At 47.3% G+C, this 27,243-nt stretch overlaps 1 protein-coding gene across 1 annotated transcript; it reads right to left on the reverse strand.

The window, feature by feature from the left end:
• Nucleotides 1-1,927: 1,927 nt before the first annotated feature.
• GNAT1 (G protein subunit alpha transducin 1) lies at nt 1,928-26,521 on the reverse strand. Its single transcript, XM_040358774.1, has 9 exons — nt 26,234-26,521; nt 15,537-15,579; nt 14,182-14,323; nt 12,473-12,630; nt 11,048-11,176; nt 9,607-9,736; nt 7,495-7,648; nt 5,055-5,249; nt 1,928-2,068 (listed from the first exon to the last, which is right to left on the reverse strand). Exons 1-8 carry the CDS (start codon nt 26,337-26,339, stop codon nt 5,059-5,061), a joined length of 1,053 nt encoding a protein of 350 aa, XP_040214708.1. The 5' UTR covers nt 26,340-26,521; the 3' UTR covers nt 1,928-2,068; nt 5,055-5,058.
• Nucleotides 26,522-27,243: the final 722 nt, after the last annotated feature.

Here is a 27,243-nt window from a genome sequence, read left to right on the forward strand (position 1 = left end):
CCCAGGCAAGCGGGGCCCCCGGGCAACTGCCCAGCGTGCCCAATGGAAAAGATGGCCCTGCCCACACCTGTATACACACACAGTACTGTATACACCCACGCACATACAGTATACACACCCACACCTGTATACACACACAGTGGGGCAGATTCATCAAGAGATACGACGGCGGATCTATGCGACTGATTCATAAGAATCAGTTCCGCATAGATCTCCCTTAGATCCGACTGGTTTAAGTGACTTACACCAGTCGGATCTTAGGCTGTAATCTCCCGCCGGCCGCTAGGTGTCGTCGCTTTTTTTTACACGTCGCATATGCAAATGAGGAGAACCGCCGATTCACGTCCGTACGCCCGCCCGTCGTTCTTTTTCAACGTCGTTTGCGTTCGGCTTTTTCCGGCGGATAGCTACCCCTGCTAATATGAGGGGTAGCTAATGTTAAGTATGGCCGACGTTCCCGCGCCGATTTTTAAATTTGTTACGTCGTTTGCATAAGTACGTCGGGAATACGGATGGCCGTAAGTAACCTAGCCGCCGAAAACAATGACGTCATTTGGAGCATGAGCACTGGGCTTTTTCGCCAGCGGCGCATGCGCAGTTAAATCGGCGCGGGAACACGCCTGATTTAAATTGTACACTCCCCCTAGCCGCGGAATTTGCATTCCGCCGGGGGGAGTTAGGATCCGACGGTGCAATTTGCGAGGTAAGTGCTTTATGAATCATGCACTAGCCTCGCTAAATTGCACCGGCGGATCGTAAACCAGGTAGATCTGGCGGATCTAAAGATCCGCTGATCTACATGAATCTGGCCCAGTATACCTACACACACTGAGAAGGTACTGGAGAGGTGGGGCAGCTATAATCTTGGGATTTTTAGACCAAAAGGATGTCGGTCAGGGACAGATGTAAAAAAAAAACACAGATTTTTACATACTGTCCCTGGTTTTACTGAGGCTGGCAACCCTGATGGGTCCCCCTAGTGGCATGGGGCCCTCGGGCAGTGCCCGAATGGTCAGTCCGCCACCCTGTTTATAACTAAAGCTCAACTGAATGAATGCTCAGTGGCCAAAGCCAATAAGAAAACTTGAATCAAGTGACATCATTCTGCCTAACAACGGCATTTATTGTATGATAAGCCGGGTACAGAGCAGCTACAGTCTAACTGTACAATTGACTGCGGACCCTGCATTGGGATAAAATACAATTAATTAATTTTTACTTATAAAAATAAATACATAGAAGACAAAAACCCTAAAAAGTTTGAGGTGCTCAACCTTCTACCTGAGGATGTAGGGCGATGCTGGACTCATTTGCATATTTTTTAAGGAGGGGGGAACAAGCTAAATACTTCACAGAAATCGCAATGAAGATGCACTAAAGTGCCCATTGACAGGGATAGACCCATTGACTGGGATAGACCCATTGACAGGGATAGACCCATTGACTGGGGCGACATAAAGCACTGAATCTCCTGTGTTCTCCATGATAGGCGCCCCGGGGGGGTGGTCACCAGGAAATATTAGAGGGCCACACCTTTAGGTGATTTCCAACCTGCTAAAATAATGTGCATCATCAACAGACTGGCAGCGCCCACTATGAGGTGCCCCTTTAACTTCCGGATGAGAGTGAAGTCCTCCGTTCTCCATCTGTCGGTCACCATTGGTCATTTTCATCCAACTCCGAGCATGTGCGTATCATCGGGCGTTTTTTTTATGGATTTCTTCTTGCTGGATGCATGGAGGGTCTCTTATAATCAATAAAACAGAAGTCTACAGTCTTTTTAGCAATGGTCGGACACTTTCCTAGTAAGCTAATCACTGCGAAGGAATACAAGCTGGTAGGGAGGAGATATATAATATAAATGGTATCGGGGGCCACTGAGGGTTCACAATCTGCACCCCCTGATTTTTATGTTTATTCAAAACAGTTTTTTTTTTAACAGGGTCTGCGTCTCTTCTCGGTCTTCTGAGAGGCAGGGCACGGTACTCCAGAGCTGAGAGGCTGATCGTGGGAAGAAGGGCATGTGAATTTTTGTGGGCCAAACCCTCAGTAAAAATGTTGTGGCGATCTGTTTGGGGTACAAAAAAAAGAAAAAAGACAAGGACGTTGTAAGGTAAAGCAATGGGATGCAAGAAACAGTTTTATAAAGCAGGACTAGCAATGAAGTTCAAGGCTGTTCTACCTCCCCCCAGACCATTGGGAATCTTGCTAGTGACAGTCTACATGGAAAGGATGATCTGGGACTGGTAGGGCTGGCAATGCAACCAATGTTCTTCTATCTTCTCCAAACCATTTGGAATCTTGGTAGTGACAACCTACATTGGAAAGATGAGTTGGCACTACCAGGACAGCCAACGGAGATCAATGTTCTTCTACATTCCCCAGACAATTGGGACTTTTCCTAGTGACATTCTACTTTGAAAGGATGAGTTAGGACAGGCAGGACTGGCAGTGAAGCTCAAAGTTCTTCTACCTTCACCCAGACCATTGGAAATCTTGCCACTGACACCCTACATTGGAGTTGGGAGTGGCAGGAAAGGCAATGGAGCTAAATGTTCTTCTACCTTCCCAAGACCATTGGTAATCTTGCTTTTGAAAACCTACATTGAAAAGATGCTGTGGGACTGGCAGACTGGTAAGAATGAGTTGGCACTTTTCCTTTTTGGTAAGAATGAGTTGGTACTAGCAGGACTGGCAATGGAGCTCTGTGTTCTTCTACCCCAGATTATTGGGAATCTTGCTATTGGCAGCCTCCATTGGAAAGATGAGTTGGGACTGGCAGGACTGGCAAGAGAGCACAGTGTTCTTCTACCTTCCCCAAACCATTGGAAATCTTGCTAGTGACAACCAACAATGAAAGGATGAGTTGGGTTGGCAGACTGGTAAGGAAGAGTTGCGACTCGCAGGACTAGAAATGGAGCTCTAAGTTCTTCTACCTTCCCCAGACCATTGGGAATCTTGCTATTGTAAGACTTCATTGGAAGGATGAGTTGGGACAGGCAGGACTGTCAAGAAAGCACAATGTTCTTCTACCTTCCCCAAACCATTGAAAATCTTGCTATTGACACCCTACATTGGAAGGACGAGTTGGGAGTGGCAGGAAGGGCAATAGAGTTTGATATTCTTGTACTTTCCCCAAACCATTTTGAATCTTGGTAGTGACAACCTACATTGGAAAGATGAGTTGGCACTACCAGGACAGGCAATGGAGATCAATGTTCTTCTTCCTTCCCTAGACAATTGGGAAGTTTTTCTAGTGACATTCTACTTTGAAAGGATGAGTTAGGACAGGCAGGACTGGCAGCGAAGCTCAAAGTTCTTCTACCTTCACCGGACCATTGGAAATCTTGCTATTGACACCCTACATTGGAGTTGGGAGTGGTAGGATAGGCAATGTAGTTTGATGTTCTTCTACCTTCCCCTAAACCAATGGGGAAATTGCTAGTGACAGTCTACATCGAAAGGACTGGCAATGGAGCTAAACGTTCATCTACCTTCCCAAGACCATTGGTAATCTTGCATTTGAAAGCCTACATTGAAAAGATGCTGTGGGACTGGCAGACTGGTAAGAATGAGTTGGCACTTTTCCCTTTTGGTAAGAATGAGTTGGGACTAGCAGGACTGGCAATGGAGCTCTGTGTTCTTCTACCCCAGATTATTGGGAATCTTGCTACTGGCAGCCTACATTGGAAGGATGAGTTGGGACTGGCAGGACTGGCAAGAGAGCACAGTGTTCTTCTACCTTCCCCAAACCATTGGAAATCTTGCTAGTGACAACCAACATTGAAGGGATGAGTTGGGTTGGCAGACTGGTAAGGATGAGTTGCGACTGGCAGGACTGGAAATGGAGCTCTAAGTTCTTCTACCTTCCCCAGACCATTGGGAATCTTGAAATTGTCAGCCTACATTCGAAGGATGAGTTCGGACTGGCAGGACTGGCAAGAATGAACAATGTTCTACCTTCCCCAAACCATTGGAAATCTTGCTAGTAAAAGCCTACACTGGAAGGATGAACTGGGACAGGCAGGCTGGCTATGGAACTCAATGATCCTTTGCCTTCCCCAGACTATTGGGAATCTTTCTAGGGACAGCCAACATTGAAAGGATGAGTTGGGTTGGCAGACTGGTAAGAATGAGTTGGGACTGGCAGACTGGCAATGGAGCTCTGTGTTCTTCTACCTTCCCCCGATCATTGGCAATCTTTCTAGTGTCATCCTTCATTGAAAGGATGAGTTGGGACTGGCAGGACTGGCAATGGTTCTTAATTTTCATCTACCTACTCCAGACCATTGGAAATCTTAGTAGTGACAGCCTACATTGAAAGAGTTATATGGGATTGGTAGACTGGTAATGATGAGTTGGACTATCAGGACTGGCAAAGGAGCTCTATGTTCTTCTACCTTCCCTAGATTATTGTCAATTTTGCTAGTGACATGCTACATTGGATGGATGAGTTGGGTCTGACATGACTAGTAATGGAGCTCAATGTTCTTCTACCTTCCCGAGACCATTGGGTAATTGCTAGTGACAGTCTACATTGAAAGGGTGAGTTAGGACTGACAGGACTGGCATTGAAACTTAATGTTCTTCTACCTTCCCCATACTATTGAAAATCTTGCTAGCTTAGTTGGGAGTGGCAAGAAAGGCAATCCTTGTACCAACCCCGACTATCCTACAGGAGGATGAAACTTCTGACCCCCCATGACTCTATGCCTATCTTCTCTATAATGTCCTATTTCTGACCTATGACTGACCTATGACCTATGACTGACCTATGACCTATTACTGACCTATGACCTATGACTGACCTATGACCTATTACTGACCTATGACTGACCTATGACTGACCTATGACCTATTACTGACCTTTGACCTATGACTGACCTATGACTGACCTATGACTGACCTATGACCTATGACTGACCTATGACTGACCTATGACCTATGACTGACCTATGACTGACCTATGACCTATGAATGACCCCTCCCACACTATGAATATCTTTCCCATACAGGTGTCTGTGTCGCTGTGACAAGACTCGGAAGGTCCGTACCTACTCAGAACAGACCGCAATCTTTTAGGTTTTCTTTGATGATAATGTCTGTTACCGCGTCAAACACAAACTTGACGTTCTCGGTGTCGGTGGCGCAGGTCATGTGACTGTAGATTTCCTTTACATCTCGTTGCATGTTCAGTTCCAGGAACTGCGTCTTGATATAATTTCCTGCGTCCTCATACGTGTTGGGACCTGCGGCATATCAATGACAATAAAAAAAAAAACGCAATTGGCTTAACGCTTCAAGAAATAAATAAAAACGGTTCACCTGGCGTATACTGTTGTTACCTGAGACTGTGTAACAAGTCAGTGCTGGGCACTGCCCAGGGGCCCCAGGTACGCTGGGGGCCCCGTAATAAGTTTGCATTACATTATACTTGCCAACTGTCCCAGATTTGCCGGGATGGCCGCGTCCTGGGCAACATCCCAGAACCTGCACTGTGCCCTCCTGATCCCGGTAGTGTGCCCTCCTGGCTCCCCCTGTACTGTGCGCTTCTGCCCCCCCCCATACTGTGCCCTCCGGATCCCGGTACTGTGCCCTCCTGATCCCGGTAGTGTGCCCTCCTGATCCTGGTAGTGTGCCCTCCTGGCTCCCCTTGTACTGTGTGCCCCGGATGGCAACCCCCCCTTTTTTTTTCAATCATTTTATTAATATAGGTTTTTATTTTTATTAAAGGGCCCAGAGGTCCCCAGGGCCCCAGATGGCAACCCCCCCCCCCTTTTTTTATATAAAAAAAATCATTTTTTTTCTATATATATTTTTTTTTTTATTAAAGGGCCCAGAGGTCCCCAAGGCCCCAGATGGCAACCCCCCCTTTTTTTTCTATATATATATATTTTTTATTAAAGTGCCCAGAGGTCCCCAGGGGCCTGGACGGACTCCCCCCTTTATATATATATATATATATATATATATATATATATATATATATATATATATATATATATATATATTTCTTTTTATTAAAGGGCCCAGAGGTCCCCAGGGCCCCGGATGGCTACCCACTTTTTATATATATATATATATATATATTTATATATATATATTTTTAAGGGGCCCAGAGGTCCCCAGGGCAACCCCCCCAATTTGTGGCACCCCCGCTTCTCAATTTACGACCCCCCCTTGCTTTTTAATTAGCGGCGGCACCCCCCCACTCCGCTTCTCAATTCGCGGAAGCCCCCCCGCTTCTTAATTTGAGGCGGCAGCACCACCCCCCCCCCTGTTCTCTGCTCCAGGGGGCCCATGCCTGAAGCTGTGTGAGGGGCCCCGTAACTCCTGATGGCGGCCCTGCCCCTAACACTCTCTCCTGCTACTTCTTTCAAGTTCTCCATTAAAGTAAATATATAAAAGTGACTGGCGCCCAAATTCTGTTCTAACTTCCCATTATAGCCACGGACTCAGCCCTGGGGTGAATGGAAGCTCGCTCCCTGCCTCTGGAGGTACCTCTTTGCTCCCAGTAAACCCGGGGAGGGGGTGGTGGGGGATGGGCATTACACTTTTATAAACCATTATCCTGTAATATCCTTTCTTATCCTTCCTTCACTTTGATTCTTTTCCCAACTTTCCCGGGTCTTACCATCGGGGCTTTTTTTCAGCAGGAACGTGGGGGAACGCAGTTCCGGCACCTCCAGCTCTGAATGTATGTAATGGTGCTCAGAGGTGGGTAGGGGGTGAAACCAATGAATGGTGCTTGGAGGTGGGTAGGGGGTGGAACCAAGAAACGGTGCTCGGAGGTGGGTAAGGAGTGGAACCAAGGAATAGTGCTCAGAGGTGGGTAGGGGGTGAAACCAATGAATGGTGCTTGGAGGTGGGTAGGGGTTGGAATCAGGGAATAGTTCTCAGAGGTGGGTAGGGAGTGGAACCAATGAATGGTGCTCAGAGGTGGGTAGGGGGTGAAACCAATGAATAGTGCTTGGAGGTGGGTAGGGGTTGGAACCAAGGAATAGTGCTCGGAGGTGGGTAGGGAGTGGAACCAAGGAATGGTGCTCGGAGGTGGGTAGGGAGTGGAACCAAGGAATGGTGCTCGGAGGTGGGTAGGGAGTGGAACCAAGGAATGGTGCTCGGAGGTGGGTAGGGAGTGGAACCAAGGAATGGTGCTCGGAGGTGGGTAGGGAGTGGAACCAAGGAATGGTGCTCGGAGGTGGGTAGGGGGTGGAGAAAAGGAATGGTGCTCAGAGGTGGAGAGGGGGTGGAACCAAAGAATGGTGCCTCGGAGGTGGAACCAAGGAATGGTGCCTCGGAGGTGGGTAGGGGGTGAAAATAATGAATGGTGCTTGGAGGTGGGTAGGGAGTGAAACCAAAGAATGGTGCCTCGGAGGTGGGGAGGGGGTGGAACCAAGGAATGGTGCTTGGAGGTGGGTAGGGGGTGGACACAAGAGGTGACTCAGAAGGAGGGAGTTCCTGCACCTATTCTCTGAGAAAAAAAGCCCTGCTTACCATCGTAATCTGGAAAGCAGATGCTAAGGTGAGCCTTCTTGATCTTCTCTGTGAAGACGTCCTTCTTGTTGAGGAAGAGTACGATGGAGGTGGCGGCGAAGTAACGGTGGTTGCAGATACTGTTGAAGAGGTGAAGACTTTCATGCATTCGGTTCTGCAGAGAGAGAGAAACGCGGAAGGAAGTGATAAGCGGCTGGGGTAAGATAGACAGGTAACTGCGCTCTCTGCCAGGGACAACCCAATCCATGCGCCAGATCCACTCACAGGTGCCAGAGCTCGAGGCGACCAATCACATTGCAAGTCACAAACTGTAGAAAGGAGCCGGCAACACTGAAGTCCTTGAAGTGCAATTTACTGGTACATCGGAGTGACGATGAAACAATGACTCTGACGCGTTTCGGCAGAAGCCTTAGTCGTAGCTCCTTTTTAAAAATTTCCTCCCCCACCCACCATCCACCCAGTCCATGAGAAACCAACACCGAGGCTAGTCCCTCAAAAGTCGATCAGTCTAGGTCCCACAAATGGACCCTACACCAACCGATCTTCTACACCAAACCTTATAAACAAAGAGCCAGTCTACTGTCCATCAGACCTTAGTGGGACCAGAGAGTGCCCAGCAGGGGCTGAGAATGCCCCACGCTGGCATTGCTGGTATTGGTGGGAGCAATGGTGCTGCATTGTTGGTGTCAGTGGGATGACTAGAAACCCATTGTTGGTGTGAGTACTAGGAATATTGCCCCATCACTGGTGTGATTGGGAGTCATATTGCCCCATCATTGGTGTGAGTGGGAGTCATATTGCCCATCATTGGTTTGAGTGGGAGTCATATTGCCCCATCATTGGGGTGAGTGGGAGTCATATTGCCCCATCATTGGTGTGAGTGGGAGTCATATTGCCCCATCATTGGGGTGAGTGGGAGTCATATTGTCCCATCATTGGTGTGAGTGGGAGTCATTTTGCCCCATCATTGGTGTGAGTGGGAGTCATATTGCCCATCATTGGTGTGAGTGGGAGTCATAGTGCCCCATCATTGGTGGGAGTCATATTGCCCCATCATTGGTGTGAGTGGGAGTCATATTGCCCCATCATTGGTGTGAGTGGGAGTCATATTGCCCATCATTGGTGTGAGTGGGAGTCATTTTGCCCCATCATTGGTGTGAGTGGGAGTCATATTGCCCATCATTGGTTTGACTGGGAGCAATAGTGCCCCATTGTTGGTGTTAGTGGAAGGAATAATGCACCATCAGTGGGAGGAATAGTGCCCCATCATTGGTGTGAGTGGGAGGAATATCCCCCCTTAATTGGTGTGAGTGAGAGTCATATTGCTTATCATTAGTGTAAGTGGGAGGACTAGAACCCCATTGTTGGTGTGAGTTGGAAAAATATTGCCCCTAGGAATATTGCCCCATCATTGGTGTGAGTGGGGGGAATAGTGTCCCTTCATTGGTGTCAGTGGGGGGAATAGTGTCCCATCATTGGTGTCAGTGGGAGGAATAGTGTCCCATCATTGGTGTCAGTGGGAGGAATAGTGTCCCATCATTGGTATCAGTGGGAGGAATAGTGTCCCATCATTAGTGTGAGTGGGAGTAATAGTGCCCCATTGTTGGTGTAAGTGGGAGGAATAGTGCTGCATCGTTGGTGTCAGTGGGAGGACTAGAACCCCATTGTTGGTTTGAGTTGGAAAAATATTGCCCCTAGGAATATTGCCCCATCATTGGTGTGAGTGGGAGGAATAGTGCCCCATTGTTGGTGTGATTGGGAGGAATAGTGCCCCATTGTTGGTGTGATTGGGAGGAATAGCGCCCCATTGTTGGTGTCAGTGGAAGGCATGGTGTCTCATCGTTGGTTTCTGCGGGAGGGATGGAGATTTGTATCTATGAGAGTAACAATGCCCAAGGGGCTGGATAAAGGCCAGCGAAAGGTGGCAACCAGCCCGCAGGCCGCAGTCTGGAGACCACTGTTCCACACCCTTCATCCTTGGGTTTCAGCCATCTGGCACCGCCAAAAGAGATAGTCCAGTGTTCGGCGGGTACATGACCCCAAGGTCACACATCTCTCCAGGTCATTCAGGTCTACACACACACAAAGAACTCGATTGGATGCGTCACTCACCACTTCATCGTCCTCCACCAGGACCATGTCGTAGGCGCTCAGTGCAGCAATGAAGATGATACAGGTGACACCTTCAAAGCAATGGATCCACTTCTTACGCTCGGATCGCTGACCTCCCACATCAAACATCCTGAAAAATAGACAACACGTCACCTGAGGATGTCACCTGATGATGTCACCTGAGGATGTCACCTGATGATGTCACCTGATGATGTCACCTGAGGATGTCACCTGATGATGTCACCTGATGATGTCACCTCAGGATGTCACCTGATGATGTCACCTGATGATGTCACCTGACGACGTCACCTGATGATGTCACCTGAGGATGTCACCTGATGATGTCACCTGATGATGTCACCTCAGGATGTCACCTGATGATGTCACCTGATGATGTCACCTGACGACGTCACCCGATGATGTCACCTGATAATGTCACCTGATAATGTCACCTGATAATGTCACCTGATGATGTCACCTGATTTCCTGGGCTAGCCCTGGTCTTTGTAAAATGAAAGCTGCCCCCTCGTCCAGAATTCTGAACGACAATATAGATAGGCCCAGATTCTCAAAGGGCTTACAACGGCGCAACGCAATGTGCGCCGTGGTAAGTCCTAATCTGGGCCGTCGTATCTATGTGACTGATTCTTAGAATCAGTTACGCATAGATATCCATTAGATCCGACATGCGTAAGTCTCTTACGCTGTCGGATCTTAAATGCAATTTTTTTTTTCGCCGCTAGGTGTCGCCTCCGTCGTTTTCCCCGTTGGGTATGCAAATTAGCAAAATACGTGAATTCCCGAACGTACGCGCGGTCGACGCAGTGAAGTTACGACGTTTACGTTAGATTTGCGACGCGTAAAGTTGCCCCTGCTATATGAGGGGCAACCAATGTTAAGTATGGCCGTCGTTCCCGCGTCGAAATGTAAAAATTTACGTTGTTTGCGTAAGTCGTCCGTGAATGGGGCTGGACGCCATTTACGTTCACGTCGAAACCAATGACGTCCTTGCATTTAGCGCAATGCACGTCGGGAAATTTTAGGGACGGCGCATGCGCATTAGGTTCGGCGCGGGAACGCGCATAATTTAAATGCTATACGCCCCCTACCCGCCTAATTTGAATTGGGCGGGCTTGTGCCGGGGGATTTACGCTAGGCCGCCGCAACTTTACAGGCAAGTGCTTTGTGAATCAAGCACTTGCCCGTAAAACTTGCGGCGGCGTAACCTAAATGAGATACGTTACGCCGCCGCAGAGATGCGGCGATTTACGAGAATCTGCTCCACAGTCTTTAGAAAAATAAATCTGTTCCTATTTCCTTGTCATGGTGTCTTGGAATTTGACATTAAGGCCTGGATGCCCTTCTCTAAGTCACATGCCAGCCTGTGGCCGATGGCTCTGGTAACAGTAGGTATAGACTCCACACAACCCACGCGTTTTACCTGAAGTTGAGGTCCTTGAGGCCAAATTGTGTCTCAATGATACCGGTGGTCTTTACTCTGGACCTCAGCACGTCCTGTTCGGTGGGTACGTACCCCGAGGCCACAAGTCTGTCCAGGTCATTCAGGTAACTAAGAGCCAAAAAAAATCACAGGTGAGGAGGAACATCCAACCTCTCTAGCTGTAGACCACGGGGGGGGGGGGGGGGGGGTGCTCAACCTCCTGCGGCCCGACCAGCTGTTGTGAAACTACAAGTCCCATCATGCCTCTGCCTTTTGGGAGTCATGCTTGTAACTTTGAGGCCCCGTACACACGGCCGAGGAACTCGACGTGCCAAACACATCGAGTTCCTTGGCGAGTTCAGGGATGAAGCCGCCGAGGAGCTCGGCGGGCCGACTTGTCCCATAGAACAACGAGAAAATAGAGAACATGTTCTCTATTTTCTCGACGAGTTCCTCGGCGGCTCCATCGGGCCAAAAGTGTACAGACGACAGAGTTTCTCGGCAGAATCCGGCTCTGACCGAGTTTCTCGCTGAATTCTGCCGAGAAACTCGGTCGTGTGTACGAGGCCTCAGCCTTGGGACTTGTAGTTCTGTATTAGCTAGAGGGCCACGGGTTGAGCGCCCCTGCTTGTAGACTGTGATGTCTCTAGGGTGATATATGGAGGTCAAGCATCGCTCTCTGATTTGGCTATACAGTGGAGCCTTGGATTGCGAGTAACGCAGTTAACAAGCATTTCGCAAAACGAGCGCTGTGTATTTTTAAGGATCCTAACAGGATTCAGGCCAAAGGGGTGTGCAGTACCGTGTTTGGCCTGAGGTGGGTGGGGGGCGCTGGAGTCGAACGGCGCCGTTCAGAAGTGCTCAGAAATACACAGAAATACTCCGTTACCAAGGTTTTCCGGCTGTTTCCGAGGCTCCCCGGCGCCCCCTCCCCCACCTCTGGCCACATGCGGTATTGCATGCCATTGAAGTCAATTTAATTTCCGAGGTTCCACTACAGGGTTGGGCAGGAGGGACGTCTTCCCCTGGCGCAATGGTTTATTGCAGGGATGGGGGGCACCCTGTCCCTAACCCTAAGGGAAAGGGGGGGGGGCGCAGTTTGGCATCTTTGCCCTGGGCGCTTGATGCAGGGTTGGTGCAAGGATTTTTGACACCCTAGGCGAAACCTAATTTTGCCGCCCCCATTGGCTCCACCCCCTTTGCCATACCCATGTGACAGAATGTTCCGCTATACAGGAGGGCTGGCGGTCCCCCCCCCCCCCATCAGCGGCCCTGAGCCTTATAGTAGAAGGAACTTGCGGTGCCCCCATCCCTACAATACACCCAGGGCAGCCTCTCCTTCTGCCCACCCCTTGTCCCGGCCGTGGTCACAGCCATATACTCTAAAATCTAAAAAACAGACAACACAATATAAGAGTTTCTTACTATCCCGCTGAGTCGTTGAGCTGATATTCAGATGCACGGTCAAAGCACGCCTGAATGCCCGTGTCTTTCCACAGGCGCCCGATGATGTCTGCCATCTCCTTGGGCATGGAGCCCTCATCAATGGTGTCTGACAGATGCGCTAGCTTACGGGCATCGTCCTGGAAAGGGAAGAAACGGTCATCAGCAGGAGGATCTACACCGATTCTCGCAGATTATCTTTATATATGTTGATAATTTATGTTTTTATTGTGACACCAGCTGAAGAGAAAAATTATAATCTGCTTTTCCTCCTTCTGACATGACTTGTAATAGGAAACACATAGAAGATGCCGGAACATGACTATGGGCACTACAGGGTGGCAGGACATGCAAACATTGCTTCATAAATGGCCTCAAGGTCACCCTAGGGGTCAGTGGCGGCTGGTGTTTAAAATTTTTGGGGGGGCACAAACAAACTGATGCCCCAAATGCTGCCACTGTGCCCCAAGTGCTGCCATTGTGCCCCAAGTGCTGCCACTGTGCCCCATGTGCTGCCACTGTGCCCCAAATATTGCCACTGTGCTCCAAATGTTGTCATTGTGCCCCATGTGCTGCCACTGTGCCCCAAGTGTTGCCACTGTGCCCCAAGTTTTGCCACTGTGCCCCAAGTGCTGCCACTGTACCCCATGTGCTGCCACTGTGCCCCCAAATGTTGCCACTGTTCCCCATGTGCTGCCACTGTGCCCCATGTGTTGCCACTGTGCCCCATGTGCTGCCACTGTGCCCCAAATGTTGTCATTGTGCCCCATGTGCTGCCAATGTGCCCCGTGTGCTTCCACTGTGCCCCAAGTGCTGCCACTGTGCCCCAAGTGCTGCCACTGTGCCCCACATGTTGCCACTGTGCCCCAAATGTTGCCACTGTGCCCCAAGTGCTACCACTGTGCCCCATGTGCTGCCACTGTGCCCCAAGTGCTGCAACTGTGCCCCAAATGTTGCCACTGTTCCCCAAGTGCTGCCACTGTGCCCCAAGTGCTGCCACTGTGCCCCAAATGTTGCCACTGTGCCCCATGTGCTGCCACTGGGCCCAAAGTGCTGCCACTGTGCCCCAAATTTTGCCACTGTGCCCCAAATGTTGCCACTGTGCCCCAAGTGCTGTCACTTTGCCCCAAATGTTCCCACCGTGCCCCATGTTCTGCCACTGTGCCCCAAGTGCTGCCACTGGGCCCCCCCCGTCATCTGCCCAGGACTTACCTTGTCTCGGGTGGGCAGCGGGTGACGGCGAATTCCTTTGCTTCCCTAACATACAGCTGAGTGAGAAGCGAATGCACAGCCTACGGCTCTAGTCAGGTGCATCCAAAAAACACCCCCGCCGCTGTATTTCAGGTGCCCGGCGCCCGAAAAGGGTCTGGACACCTGAATAGGGAGTGTCAGCAGCGACCATAGATAGAGTCATGCAATGCAAGACTCTATCTATGGTAATTAGGGAGTGACAGGAGAGAGGGGGGGGAGCGGCGCTCCTGCGCCCTTTATGGACGCACCAGGGGTCCACATCGAAAATCTCTTAAAGGGTATTGATTGCTGACATGAGTGATACCTCCAGTACTGACATGAGTGATACCTCCAGTACTGACATGAGTGATACCTCCAGCATACATTCTGATCAAGTAATGGAGTCTCCTAAGAAAGTTGGATGTGTCTATGGATATGGAGTTTGTATAGGCCCCGCCCACCTGTCGTCCAGCGTCCCCATATTGGATGTTCAGCGTGTTCATCGCTTTTACGATGGCGAGCATTGACTGCAGGACGTTTCCGTAAATAATGGTAATAAACTCCAGACATTCTTCAAGGGAATAACCATCCTGGTGAATAATTCTAGAATAAAAGGGAAGAAATTAATATCCAATATCTTGCATGATGTCCATAACATGAAAATACGGCATATAAATAAAATGACAGATCTATGAATTATAACAGGTTGGAGGATATACAGCATCTCACAAAAGTAAGTACACCCCTCACATTTCTGTAAATCTTTTCTTGTATCTTTTCATGTGACAACACTGAAGAAATGACACTTTGTATCTACAATGTTGTGTAGTGAGTGTACAGCTTGTATAACGGTGTACATTTGCCGTCCCCCTCAAAATAACTCAACACACAGCCATTAATGTCTAAACCGCTGGCAACAAAAGTGGGTACACCCCTAAGTGAAAATGTCCAAATTGGGCCCAAAGTGCCAATATTTTGTGTGGCCGCCAGTGGCGGCTGGTGCTCAAAATTTTTGGGGGGGCGCAAACAAAAAATTGCCGCCTCACTGTGCCCATCAAATGCAGCCACTGTGCCATCAATTGTCACCACTGTGCCCTTTAATTGTCACCGCTGTGCCCTTTAATTGTCACCACTGTGCCCTTTAATTGTCACCACTGTGCCCTTTAATTGTCGCCGCTGTGCCCTTTAATTGTCCCCACTGTGCCCTTTAATTGTCACCACTGTGCCCTTTAATTGTCGCCGCTGTGCCCTTTAATTGTCCCCACTGTGCCTATTGTCACCACTGTTGATGTCACTGTGCCCTTTAATTGTCGCCACTGTGCCCATTAATGCCGCTGTGTCAATTGTCCCCATTGTCGCCACTGTGCCCATTGATGTCACTGACTGTGCCCTTCGTCGCCGCTGTGCCCATTCATGCCACTGTGCCAATTGTCCCCACTGTGCCTATTGTCGCCACTGTGCACATTGATGTCACTGACTGTGCCCTTCGTCGCCGCTGTGCCCTGTAAAATCGGCCAACCTGATTGGCTGAGACGCCTGTCAGTCTTATCCAAGGAGCGCATCCCTAGTGCATTCCTTGTATAAGCTTCCGGGACCCGAGGGCTGTACTCGGAATGCCTATCAGAGCCGTTGGACTTTAGATACGTCGGCGTAAGTGTTTGTGAATCCGGGCCATAGTGTCATTTCTTCAGTGTTGTCACATGAAAAGATACATGAAAAGATTTACAAAAATGTGAGGGGTGTACTTACTTTTGTGAGATACTGTGTATACCATAAGGACTACTAAAGAGGTGAAATATGTAAACCGTAAACTTACTTCATCTGCTTTACAATGGTGCTCTTTCCGGACTCACCAGCTCCTGTAAGTACACAGAATGGTGATAACGGTCAGATATATCTTTTTTCCATACAAATAATACAGAACTTTTATTAATTACATTTTATATGTTTTGTATGATTTGACATCTGAAAGGAGAATGTGTCACTGCGTGGCATTTGATGTTGATCTGCGTACATGACTCTCACATGATGAACGTACAAAAGCGCTGTATTAGGTATGATGGCCGCATGTCCCCTGCAAATAAACATGCCCAGTGATGTTCCTGTGGGGAAGTCTATCATTATCTGCATTGCTGGGTTCCAATGGTAGATGATGCCAATGAGAACTGCAGGTACCCAGTGCCAGGGCAAGGCCATCTATAGCCAAGGGTGAAAATGCCAACCTGCGCCCCCCCCCCCCCCAGGATGTTATGTGTTAGCAAAAATCCAATCCCCCCCCAAAAAAAAATTAAATTGAGCTCTAATCTGCATGCTCCCGATCTATGAACATCCCTATTGTAAGCGGGATCAGATCCCGGACTCCCTGATGGGACGGGAGAGCCCGAAGAGGCACTGGAGGGCAGCAGGTGAGTGCGTGTGTGTGTGTGTGTGGGGGGGGGGGTGTATCATTTTGACACAATTGGCCAGATAGGGATCACTTTGATGCCATTGGCCAGAGAAGGATCACTTTAACACAATTGGCCAGATAGGGATCACTTTGACACAATTTGACAGAGATGGATCACTTTAACACAATTGGCCAGATGGGGATCACTTTGACACAATTTGACAGAGATGGATCACTTTAACACAATTGGCCAGATGGGGATCACTTTGACACAATTTGACAGAGATGGATCACTTTAACACAATTGGCCAGATGGGGATCACTTTGACACAGTTGGCAAGAAGGTGATCACTTTGATGCCATTGGCCAGAGAAGGATTCATTTGACACGTTTGACCAGATAGGGATCACTTTGACACACTTGGCCAGAAAGGGATCACTTTGATGTCATTGGCCAGATAGGGATCACTTTGACACAATTGGCCAGAGAGAGATCACTTTACCACAATTGGCCAGATAGGGATCACGTTGCTTCTATTGGCCAGAGACGGATCACTTTGACACACTTGGCCAGAAAGGGATCACGTTGATGCCATTGGCCAGAGAGACTTTGATGCCACTGGCCATATAGGGATCGCTTTGACACAGTTGGCCAGAAAGGGATCACTTTTATGTCATTAGCCAGAGAGGGATCTGTTTAACACAATTTGCCAGATAGGGATCACGTTGATGCCATTGACCAGAGAGGGACCAGTTTGATGCAATTGGCAAGAGAGGGATCACTTTGATGCCACTGGCCAGAGAAGGATCACTTTGACACAGTTGGCCATAGAGGGATCTGTTTGACACAATTGGCCAGATAGGGATCACTTTGACATAGTTGGCAAAAGAGGGATCACTTTGATGCCATTGGCCAGATAGGGATCACTTTTACACAGTTGGTCAGAGAGGGATCACTTTGATGCTGTTGGCCAGAGAGGGATCACTTTGACACAATTGGCCAGAGAGGGGTCACTTTGGTGCTGTTGGCCAGTGAGGGGTCACTTTGACACAATTTTTCAGAGAGGGATCACTTTGACACAATTTTTTAAAGAGGGATCACTTTGATGCTGTTGGCCAGAGAGCTGTAACGTTGATGCCATTGGCAGGATAAAGATCACTTTGATATAATAGGCCAGAGAGGGATCTGTTTGACACAATTGGCCAGAGAGGGATCACTTTGATGCCACAGGCCAGATAGGGATTGCTTTGACACGGTTGGCCAGAAAGGGGTCACTTTGATGTCATTGGCCAGAGAGGGATCACTTTGACACAGTTGGCTAGAGGGGGGGGTTACTTTTATGCTGTTGGTCAGAAAGGGATCACTTTGACACAGTTGGCCAGAGAGGGATCACTTTGATGTATTTGGCCAGAGAGTAAACACTCTGATGCCATTGGCCAGATAGGGATCACTTTTACACAGTTGGTCAGAGAGGGGTTACTTTGGTGCTGTTGGCCAGTGAGGGGTCACTTTGACACAGTTAACCAGAAAAGGATAACTTTGAGTTGGTAAGAGAAAGATCACTTTGACGCAGTTGGCTAGGGGGGGGGGGGGCTCACTTTTATGCTGTTGGTCAGAAAGGGATCACTTTGACACAGTTGGCCCGAGAGGGATCACTTTGACGCATTTGGCCAGATTGGGGATCACTTTGACGCATCGTGAACTAATAACTCTGGATTGACATACATTCCCCGTAGAATAGTTGCTTCGGTGGTCTTTATACATGGAGGACATCAGAAAGGACGGCCATGCCAGAAGTTCCTCAGAATGGGTCACACCCAATAACTATAATATCTGAGAGCTTCTATCACCGCACTTTCCATAGGAAGAAGATGTGTCCCATGGGATTAGGCCCCTGACCTTCCACTCAAGGTGTTCCCTCTAATCTTCTCCTCCCACCAAGGGCAGAGCAGGTTTAATGGGATAGAAGAGCTCTAGCTGGATCAGCGCATTCATCTCCCAGAACTGGAAATGTCTCTTCAGGGGAACTGCTGATAGCCAGACAGCGTTATAACTACAAGTACATGTATTGTGCACATTATACCCGTATATATACTGAATACACAATATATGTATCACTCCACAATGAAGGAAACTGACACACTCAACATCGCATTGTGTGCTGAGCTGTCCACATCTATTACAACCATTCTCAACCAGAGTTCCTGAAGAAGTTGTTTGTGGTTCTGTGAGCTGTGGCTGATTGACCTCCCACCTTCTCACTGATCACCAATGTAAGGGGCATTCTTCCCACTGATCACCAATGTAAGGGACATTCTTCTCACTGATCACCAATGTAGGGGACATTCTTCCCACTGATCACCAATGTAAGGAACATTCTTCCCACTGATCACCAATGTAAGGGACATTCTTCTCACTGATCACCAATGTAAGGGACATTCTTCCCACTGATCACCAATGTAAGGGACATTCTTCTCACTGATCACCAATGTAAGGGACATTCTTCTCACTGATCACCAATGTAAGGAGCATTCTTCCCACTGATCACCAATGTAAGGGACATTCTTCTCACTGATCACCAATGTAAGGGACATTCTTCTCACTGATCACCAATGTAAGGGACATTCTTCTCACTGATCACCAATGTAAGGGACATTCTTCCCACTGATCACCAATGTAAGGGACATTCTTCCCACTGATCACCAATGTAAGGAACATTCTTCCCACTGATCACCAATGTAAGGGACATTCTTCTCACTGATCACCAATGTAAGGAACATTCTTCCCACTGATCACCAATGTAAGGGACATTCTTCTCACTGATCACCAATGTAAGGGACATTCTTCCCACTGATCACCAATGTAAGGGACATTCTTCTCACTGATCACCAATGTAAGGAACATTCTTCCCACTGATCACCAATGTAAGGGACATTCTTCCCACTGATCACCAATGTAAGGAACATTCTTCCCACTGATCACCAATGTAAGGGACATTCTTCCCACTGATCACCAATGTAAGGAACATTCTTCCCACTGATCACCAATGTAAGGGACATTCTTCTCACTGATCACCAATGTAAGGAACATTCTTCCCACTGATCACCAATGTAAGGGACATTCTTCTCACTGATCACCAATGTAAGGGACATTCTTCCCACTGATCACCAATGTAAGGGACATTCTTCCCACTGATCACCAATGTAAGGGACATTCTTCTCACTGATCACCAATGTAAGGGACATTCTTCTCACTGATCACCAATGTAAGGGACATTCTTCTCACTGATCACCAATGTAAGGAACATTCTTCCCACTGATCACCAATGTAAGGGACATTCTTCTCACTGATCACCAATGTAAGGGACATTCTTCCCACTGATCACCAATGTAAGGGACATTCTTCTCACTGATCACCAATGTAAGGAACATTCTTCCCACTGATCACCAATGTAAGGGACATTCTTCCCACTGATCACCAATGTAAGGAACATTCTTCCCACTGATCACCAATGTAAGGGACATTCTTCCCACTGATCACCAATGTAAGGAACATTCTTCCCACTGATCACCAATGTAAGGGACATTCTTCTCACTGATCACCAATGTAAGGAACATTCTTCCCACTGATCACCAATGTAAGGGACATTCTTCTCACTGATCACCAATGTAAGGGACATTCTTCCCACTGATCACCAATGTAAGGGACATTCTTCTCACTGATCACCAATGTAAGGGGCATTCTTCTCACTGATCACCAATGTAAGGGACATTCTTCCCACTGATCACCAATGTAAGGGACATTCTTCTCACTGATCACCAATGTAAGGGACATTCTTCCCACTGATCACCAATGTAAGGGACATTCTTCTCACTGATCACCAATGTAAGGAACATTCTTCCCACTGATCACCAATGTAAGGGGCATTCTTCTCACTGATCACCAATGTAAGGGACATTCTTCTCACTGATCACCAATGTAAGGGACATTCTTCCCACTGATCACCAATGTAAGGGACATTCTTCTCACTGATCACCAATGTAAGGGACATTCTTCCCACTGATCACCAATGTAAGGGACATTCTTCTCACTGATCACCAATGTAAGGAACATTCTTCCCACTGATCACCAATGTAAGGGACATTCTTCCCACTGATCACCAATGTAAGGAACATTCTTCTCACTGATCACCAATGTAAGGAACATTCTTCCCACTGATCACCAATGTAAGGACCATTCTTCCCACTGATCACCAATGTAAGGGACATTCTTCCCACTGATCACCAATGTAAGGGACATTCTTCTCACTGATCACCAATGTAAGGGACATTCTTCCCACTGATCACCAATGTAAGGGACATTCTTCTCACTGATCACCAATGTAAGGGACATTCTTCTCACTGATCACCAATGTAAGGGACATTCTTCTCACTGATCACCAATGTAAGGGACATTCTTCTCACTGATCACCAATGTAAGGGACATTCTTCTCACTGATCACCAATGTAAGGAGCATTCTTCCCACTGATCACCAATGTAAGGGACATTCTTCTCACTGATCACCAATGTAAGGACCATTCTTCCCACTGATCACCAATGTAAGGGACATTCTTCCCACTGATCACCAATGTAAGGGACATTCTTCTCACTGATCACCAATGTAAGGAACATTCTTCCCACTGATCACCAATGTAAGGAACATTCTTCCCACTGATCACCAATGTAAGGGACATTCTTCCCACTGATCACCAATGTAAGGAACATTCTTCCCACTGATCACCAATGTAAGGAACATTCTTCCCACTGATCACCAATGTAAGGAACATTCTTCTCACTGATCACCAATGTAAGGAACATTCTTCTCACTGATCACCAATGTAAGGGACATTCTTCCCACTGATCACCAATGTAAGGAACATTCTTCTCACTGATCACCAATGTAAGGGACATTCTTCTCACTGATCACCAATGTAAGGGACATTCTTCTCACTGATCACCAATGTAAGGGACATTCTTCCCACTGATCACCAATGTAAGGAACATTCTTCCCACTGATCACCAATGTAAGGAACATTCTTCTCACTGATCACCAATGTAAGGGACATTCTTCCCACTGATCACCAATGTAAGGAACATTCTTCCCACTGATCACCAATGTAAGGAACATTCTTCCCACTGATCACCAATGTAAGGAACATTCTTCCCACTGATCACCAATGTAAGGAACATTCTTCTCACTGATCACCAATGTAAGGGACATTCTTCTCACTGATCACCAATGTAAGGGACATTCTTCCCACTGATCACCAATATAAGGAGCATTCTTCCCACTGATCACCAATGTAAGGAACATTCTTCTCACTGATCACCAATGTAAGGAACATTCTTCTCACTGATCACCAATGTAAGGAGCATTCTTCCCACTGATCACCAATGTAAGGGACATTCTTCTCACTGATCACCAATGTAAGGGACATTCTTCCCACTGATCACCAATGTAAGGAACATTCTTCTCACTGATCACCAATGTAAGGAACATTCTTCTCACTGATCAAATGAATTCAGACTATTTTCTCTGTAGATTGAAAGTGTGAATGGGAAAAATATTTCATTATGGCCACTAGATGGAGCAAGAGGAGCATACTTATTTTCTATGACAGTCAGCGCCATCTAGTGGCCATAACACTGTATTATCCCCCATTTGCACATCTGATCTGCAGAGAAATGAGCCTGAGAACATTTGATTTACCCCATTTGCACAGAAACGAGTTTACAAAAAATATATATTTTTTTTAATACACCTTATGTACATTTTTGTTGGGAGTGTTTTTCTTTCACATTAGTTAAAGTCACATAGGGTTCACATAGCTAAATTACAGATTGGGAGCTCAAGTAGGAATTTACTTTTGTGGGGGGGGAGTTACTTTAATTGAATAATTTTGATGATTGTCTAAACTAAGTCTTAGTTGAAAACTCGTAACTGTGAGTCTGTTTCTCTCTGTGGACACCAAATCCGCCATCATTACCGTCTGCTGTTATTTCAGCTACCAAATGGCATTAACATTAATACTATCAGATTACCGTCCTCAAGGTGCCAGTTCCCTAACATTGAAATGGAAGAGATGTGTCTGCCCTTAATCTGTTTGTAAAACCCTTTGGAGGGATTAGCGTTCCTAACCCAGATCTCAGACCGGCTGCAGGAGAGACCTCGCTGCATTTTCTATTAGGTGATGCAATGCAGTGAAAGTGTCAGGCTGGGAATATCCATCTCCTTTCTTCTTCTTTTTTTATGTTCTAAATGCTGATTTTTATTTAGAAGCAAAAGAACACATTCCCCCCCCCCCTAGATGTAAATTGTAACGGTATGGCTCGTGGGACCCAGAGGCTCTTGAAGGATGCGGGGTACTCCTGTGTCAGCTTCACCAATGACTCTTGGGTCTAGGGCAGTGATGGTGAACCTTGACCCCCCCCTAGATGTTTTGGAACTACATTTCCCATGATGCTCATGCACTCAGCAGTGGAGTTGAGCATCATGGGAAATGTAGTTTGAAAACATCTGGGGTGCCAAGGTTCGCCATCACTGGTCTAGGGTCATCCTATGTCCACTAGGGGCATACAATGACTGAGAACTGATATCATGGATTACACCGAGATGGGACAGTAATGATAATTCATGTATTGCAGGATATCTTGAAATATTACAAGTTGTTCCTTTCTGAACCCAACAGGTCAATAGAGTGTCTCCTTCAATGTGGAACATAGAAAGCTTGCTGTGATTGCAGTCTATTGTGTTAATTAAGCCTGGCTCCTAAGGTATTTCATGGTGCTATGCTAACTAACCCTGTATTGTGTGAAAGTTCTATTGATGCTAATATGTGTTGTGGGTTAACACACTCTAAAAGTCATGATGTCTGCCATGTCAGCTATAGTAACTGACTCATGTAGATTCGGTGCCAGAAAGTCTGACTTCCATCTAAAGGAATGTGTATTGAAGTTCCTTGTGTCATGTTGTGGGTGGAGTTAAGTCATTGTCCATATTTGGTTGCTAACTGTATAAGAAGAGCTGAGTTTACCATTAAAGTATTCATTCGTTTGGAACCAGACAACAGAGCTTGTGTCTCGTTATTCTGGGAAAATCCATATGGATCGTGTCTGCTGGATTGTGGAGTGTCGGATAAGCTGTCTTGGGTTGGAGGAATGGAATATCGTAAACGGTGTTAACCCCTGACCATTACATAAATATTTAGCTAATTCCTTGAAGGGCTCAAGAATTGTGTTGCTTCACTCGATCTCAGCAGTGGCTCCCTTCGAAGGACAAGTACTGCTTCAATGTACATGAACATGGCCTCTCAGGGTGGTTCCTGGCTGTAGGAGCCTCATGGGGGATTCACACTGGTCCTACAGCTTGTTGGTAGGTCCATCCCCTCCATAAAGGGGCTAGGAGGACACTTTCATGGCATAGATTTCCCTTGGGATGACCCCACTGGTCCCTCTACAGCAGCATGCAGGGCCGGGAACAGGAGGGACGGCTGCCCTGGGCGCTATGGTTTATTGCAGATATGTAGGAGCCCTGACCCAACCCTGCTTAATTACTGCTTAATTGTACATTTTCCCCCGAAGAAGACCAATAATTGAACAATACCCCCGAAGAAGACCAATAATTAAAAGGTCGAAACGTGTAGGGTTATCCTGTGAAACTCTATACAAGCACAAAGAGTTTATATAACATGAGTTATGTGCATTTTCCCCATCCTTGATGACTCAGGGTGGTTCCTGGCTGTAGAAGCCTCATGGGGGATTCACACTGGTCCTACAGCTTGTTGGTAGGTCCATTTCCTTCCATAAAGGGGCTAGGAGGACACTTTCATGGCATAGCTTTCCCTTGGGAGGACCCCACTGGTCCCTCTACAGCAGCATGCAGGGCCGGAACAGGAGGGGCGGCTGCCCTGGGCACTATGGTTTACTGCAGATATGTAGGAGCCCTGACCCAACCCTGCTTAATTACTGCTTAATTGTACATTTTCCCCCCGAAGAAGACCAATAATTGAACAATACCCCCGAAGAAGACCAATAATTAAAAGGTCGAAACGCGTAGGGTTATCCTGTAAAACTCTATACAAGAGTTTATATAACATGAGTTATGTGCATTTTCCCCATCCTTGATGACTCCTGTGTATTTATGGAAATACTCTTTGATACCATGACACAAATAAATAAATATGAATTTTTATGTATATTTATTGCTTCTCTTTTTAAATTTCGCTGCTGAAAAAAACCCTTGAGGGATTTTCCATTTAATACAACAAATTGGGGTGTGCAGCACCTACAACTCATGTATATGTGTTATCTATTCTAAGTGTACATGAACATGGCCTCTCAGGGTGGCTTCTGGCCATAGAAGCCTCATGGGGGATTCAAAGTGGTCCTACAGCTTGTTGGTAGGTCCATCCCCTCCATAAAGTGTCTAGGTGGACACAGGGCCGGAACAGGAGGGACGTCTGCCCTGGGCTCTAGGGTTTATTGCAGATATGTGGGAGCCCTGACTCAACCCTAAGGGAAAGGGCGGGGGGGCACAGTTTGGCATCTTTGCCCTGGGCGCTGGATGGTCTCGACCCGGCACTGGCAGCACGAGCAACACATTTCCCAGAAGGAACAAGCCATTTATATTTACATGGTATGCTGGGGCAGCAGGGTCCTAACTATGTGTGTTGGGACCCCCTATTTTAAAACAATAAATGGACCCCCTGTCTCTCTAACCCCATTTAAAGGCAATTTCTCCAGTGATATAGAATATCTACTTTTATATCAGTCTTTTAGAGGTTCCCCAACCATCTATCGTTCTATTTTCCCAAATGTATATGCCAAATGGTACTACTACCCTTACAAATCGATGTTATAAAGGGGGCCCCATAGTAGTTGCATGGTCTGCCATTGCTATATCCCAACAAAGAATGTAAAGCGGGACCCATAGTAGTTGCATGGTCTGCCATTGCTACATACACAAAGGACATAAAGAGGGCCCCATAGTAGTTGCATGGTCTGCCATTGCTACATACACAAAGGACATAAAGAGGGCCCCATAGTAGTTGCATGGTCTGCCATTGCTACATACACAAAGGACATAAAGGGGCCCCATAGTAGTTGCATGGTCTGCCATTGCTACACACACAAAGGACATAAAGGGGGCCCCATAGTAGTTGCATGGTCTACCATTGCTACACACACAAAGGACATAAAGGGGGCCCCATAGTAGTTGCATGGTCTGCCATTGCTACACACACAAAGGACATAAAGGGGCCCCATAGTAGTTGCATGGTCTGCCATTACTACATACACAAAGAACATAAAGGGGCCCCATAGTAGTTGCATGGTCTGCCATTACTACACACACAAAGGACATAAGGATAAAGGGGTCCCATAGTAGTTGCATGGTCTGCCATTACTACATACACAAAGAACATAAAGGGGCCCCATAGTAGTTGCATGGTCTGCCATTACTACATACACAAAGGACATAAAGGGGCCCCATAGTAGTTGCATGGTCTGCCATTGCTACGCACACAAAGGACATAAAGGGGGCCCCATAGTAGTTGCATGGTCTGCCATTACTACATACACAAAGGACATAAAGGGGCCCCATACTTCTTCCAATAACACAGACTATTTCCTACATGCAGGGTTATTTCTATAATTAGAATAAGTCGTTTTTCAGATTTGTGGTTGTGCCGAGCTCTGAAATCTGCAGTGAAAGGAAGATTCTTAATACCAATAACAACCAAAATGTTTTTTATCTTTCCCTCAAACGCAATAGGAAAACCAAAGTTGAAATTTGATTGGCTGCATCTGCAGTCCCCTTACTTTTCGCTCCTCCATTGCTTTTTGAGTTACATTGAAATCTTTTTGAATGACTGGATGTTGCTACAACGACCAATTGAACCTTCACCCACCCAATATCGCTAACTTTCCTTTTACCGGAGTGATAGGTTTCTTTTGTAGAGTATTTGTATCCCATGTGGTCAATGCTGTCTATATTGATGATAATATTACTTGGCCTTGGGTTTGTTTGGGATCTCCAGTATCGATATTTCCCCAAATGTCCTTCATTATAATCCAATTCTACGTCTTACCCAGTAGGAGCAGTTTGACAGTCCTGGCATCCTTCTCGGCATCTTCCTTCAGTTTCTTCTCTAGTTCCCGGGAATGCTTTTCCTCGGCGCTGGCCCCGGCTCCCATCTTCCTGTGTCCCAAGCGGGGGGGGAGTACGACGCACCAAGGACTTTCCTCCGGATAAAGATGGGCAGCCCTCCTTAAGGGGGGGACGGGAGTCGCAGTTAGCGAACTGCCTGTCTGACTACCGCTAGGGCTACCGGAGGAATGAGTCCTGCCCTTCTCCCAAATCTCATCTTCTCTAATTCCCACCAGGATTTTACAGCCACAGGTGGTCACATGACCCCGTCCGGCCTATGGGAGCCAAGGACAGGTAAGGGGGCTCGATGAGGGTGTGGGTGTTGCTGAGCTCAGCTGAAGTGTCTGACCCCGGACAGATAGATATCCTGATCCAGCGAAGAGGTTTATCTTAATACTCTGTATACGCTGAGTCCAGGAGACTTACACTGAGCCATCTGCACCCTGCGCTCACCAACACCTCCGAAAAATACTGACAAGAGGAAGAGAGGAAAACACCTCACTCCACGGCTCATCTACTAAACGAGTGGAGAATGTTCGCTCATCTTTGTAATAAAGTGAAGCTGTCATCGCATCAATCACCCAATCGTGTGCAAGCCAAATAGCGAGTTTCAAGTGAATGCAAGGCCTCCATATTTACTAAGCAAAGCAGACATTCCCGATCTGTTTAGTAATTCAAACCCGTTGTGTTCCAACAAAGTAAAAATGTTCTGATGTATACTGACGGGGCAGGAGGGGCCGGTCCAAAAGGGGCCACCCCCCTAGTTTGCATGAGGGGATGCATGCGGGGCACCGTACTCATAGGTTCCTATGAGGTTTTTTTTCCCTGAAGCCACATGACTAGAATCGGAGGTTCTAATTGGCTTGAGAAAGTTTGGGCTTGGGGCGCAGAGAACCCACCCACTTGTGACACTAGCAAAACAATACCCGTGCGAAAAGGTAACCTCGGTCC

The sequence above is a fragment of the Rana temporaria genome, chromosome 7 (genome assembly GCF_905171775.1).
Source record: "Rana temporaria chromosome 7, aRanTem1.1, whole genome shotgun sequence".
Taxonomy (NCBI): Eukaryota; Metazoa; Chordata; class Amphibia; order Anura; family Ranidae; genus Rana; species Rana temporaria.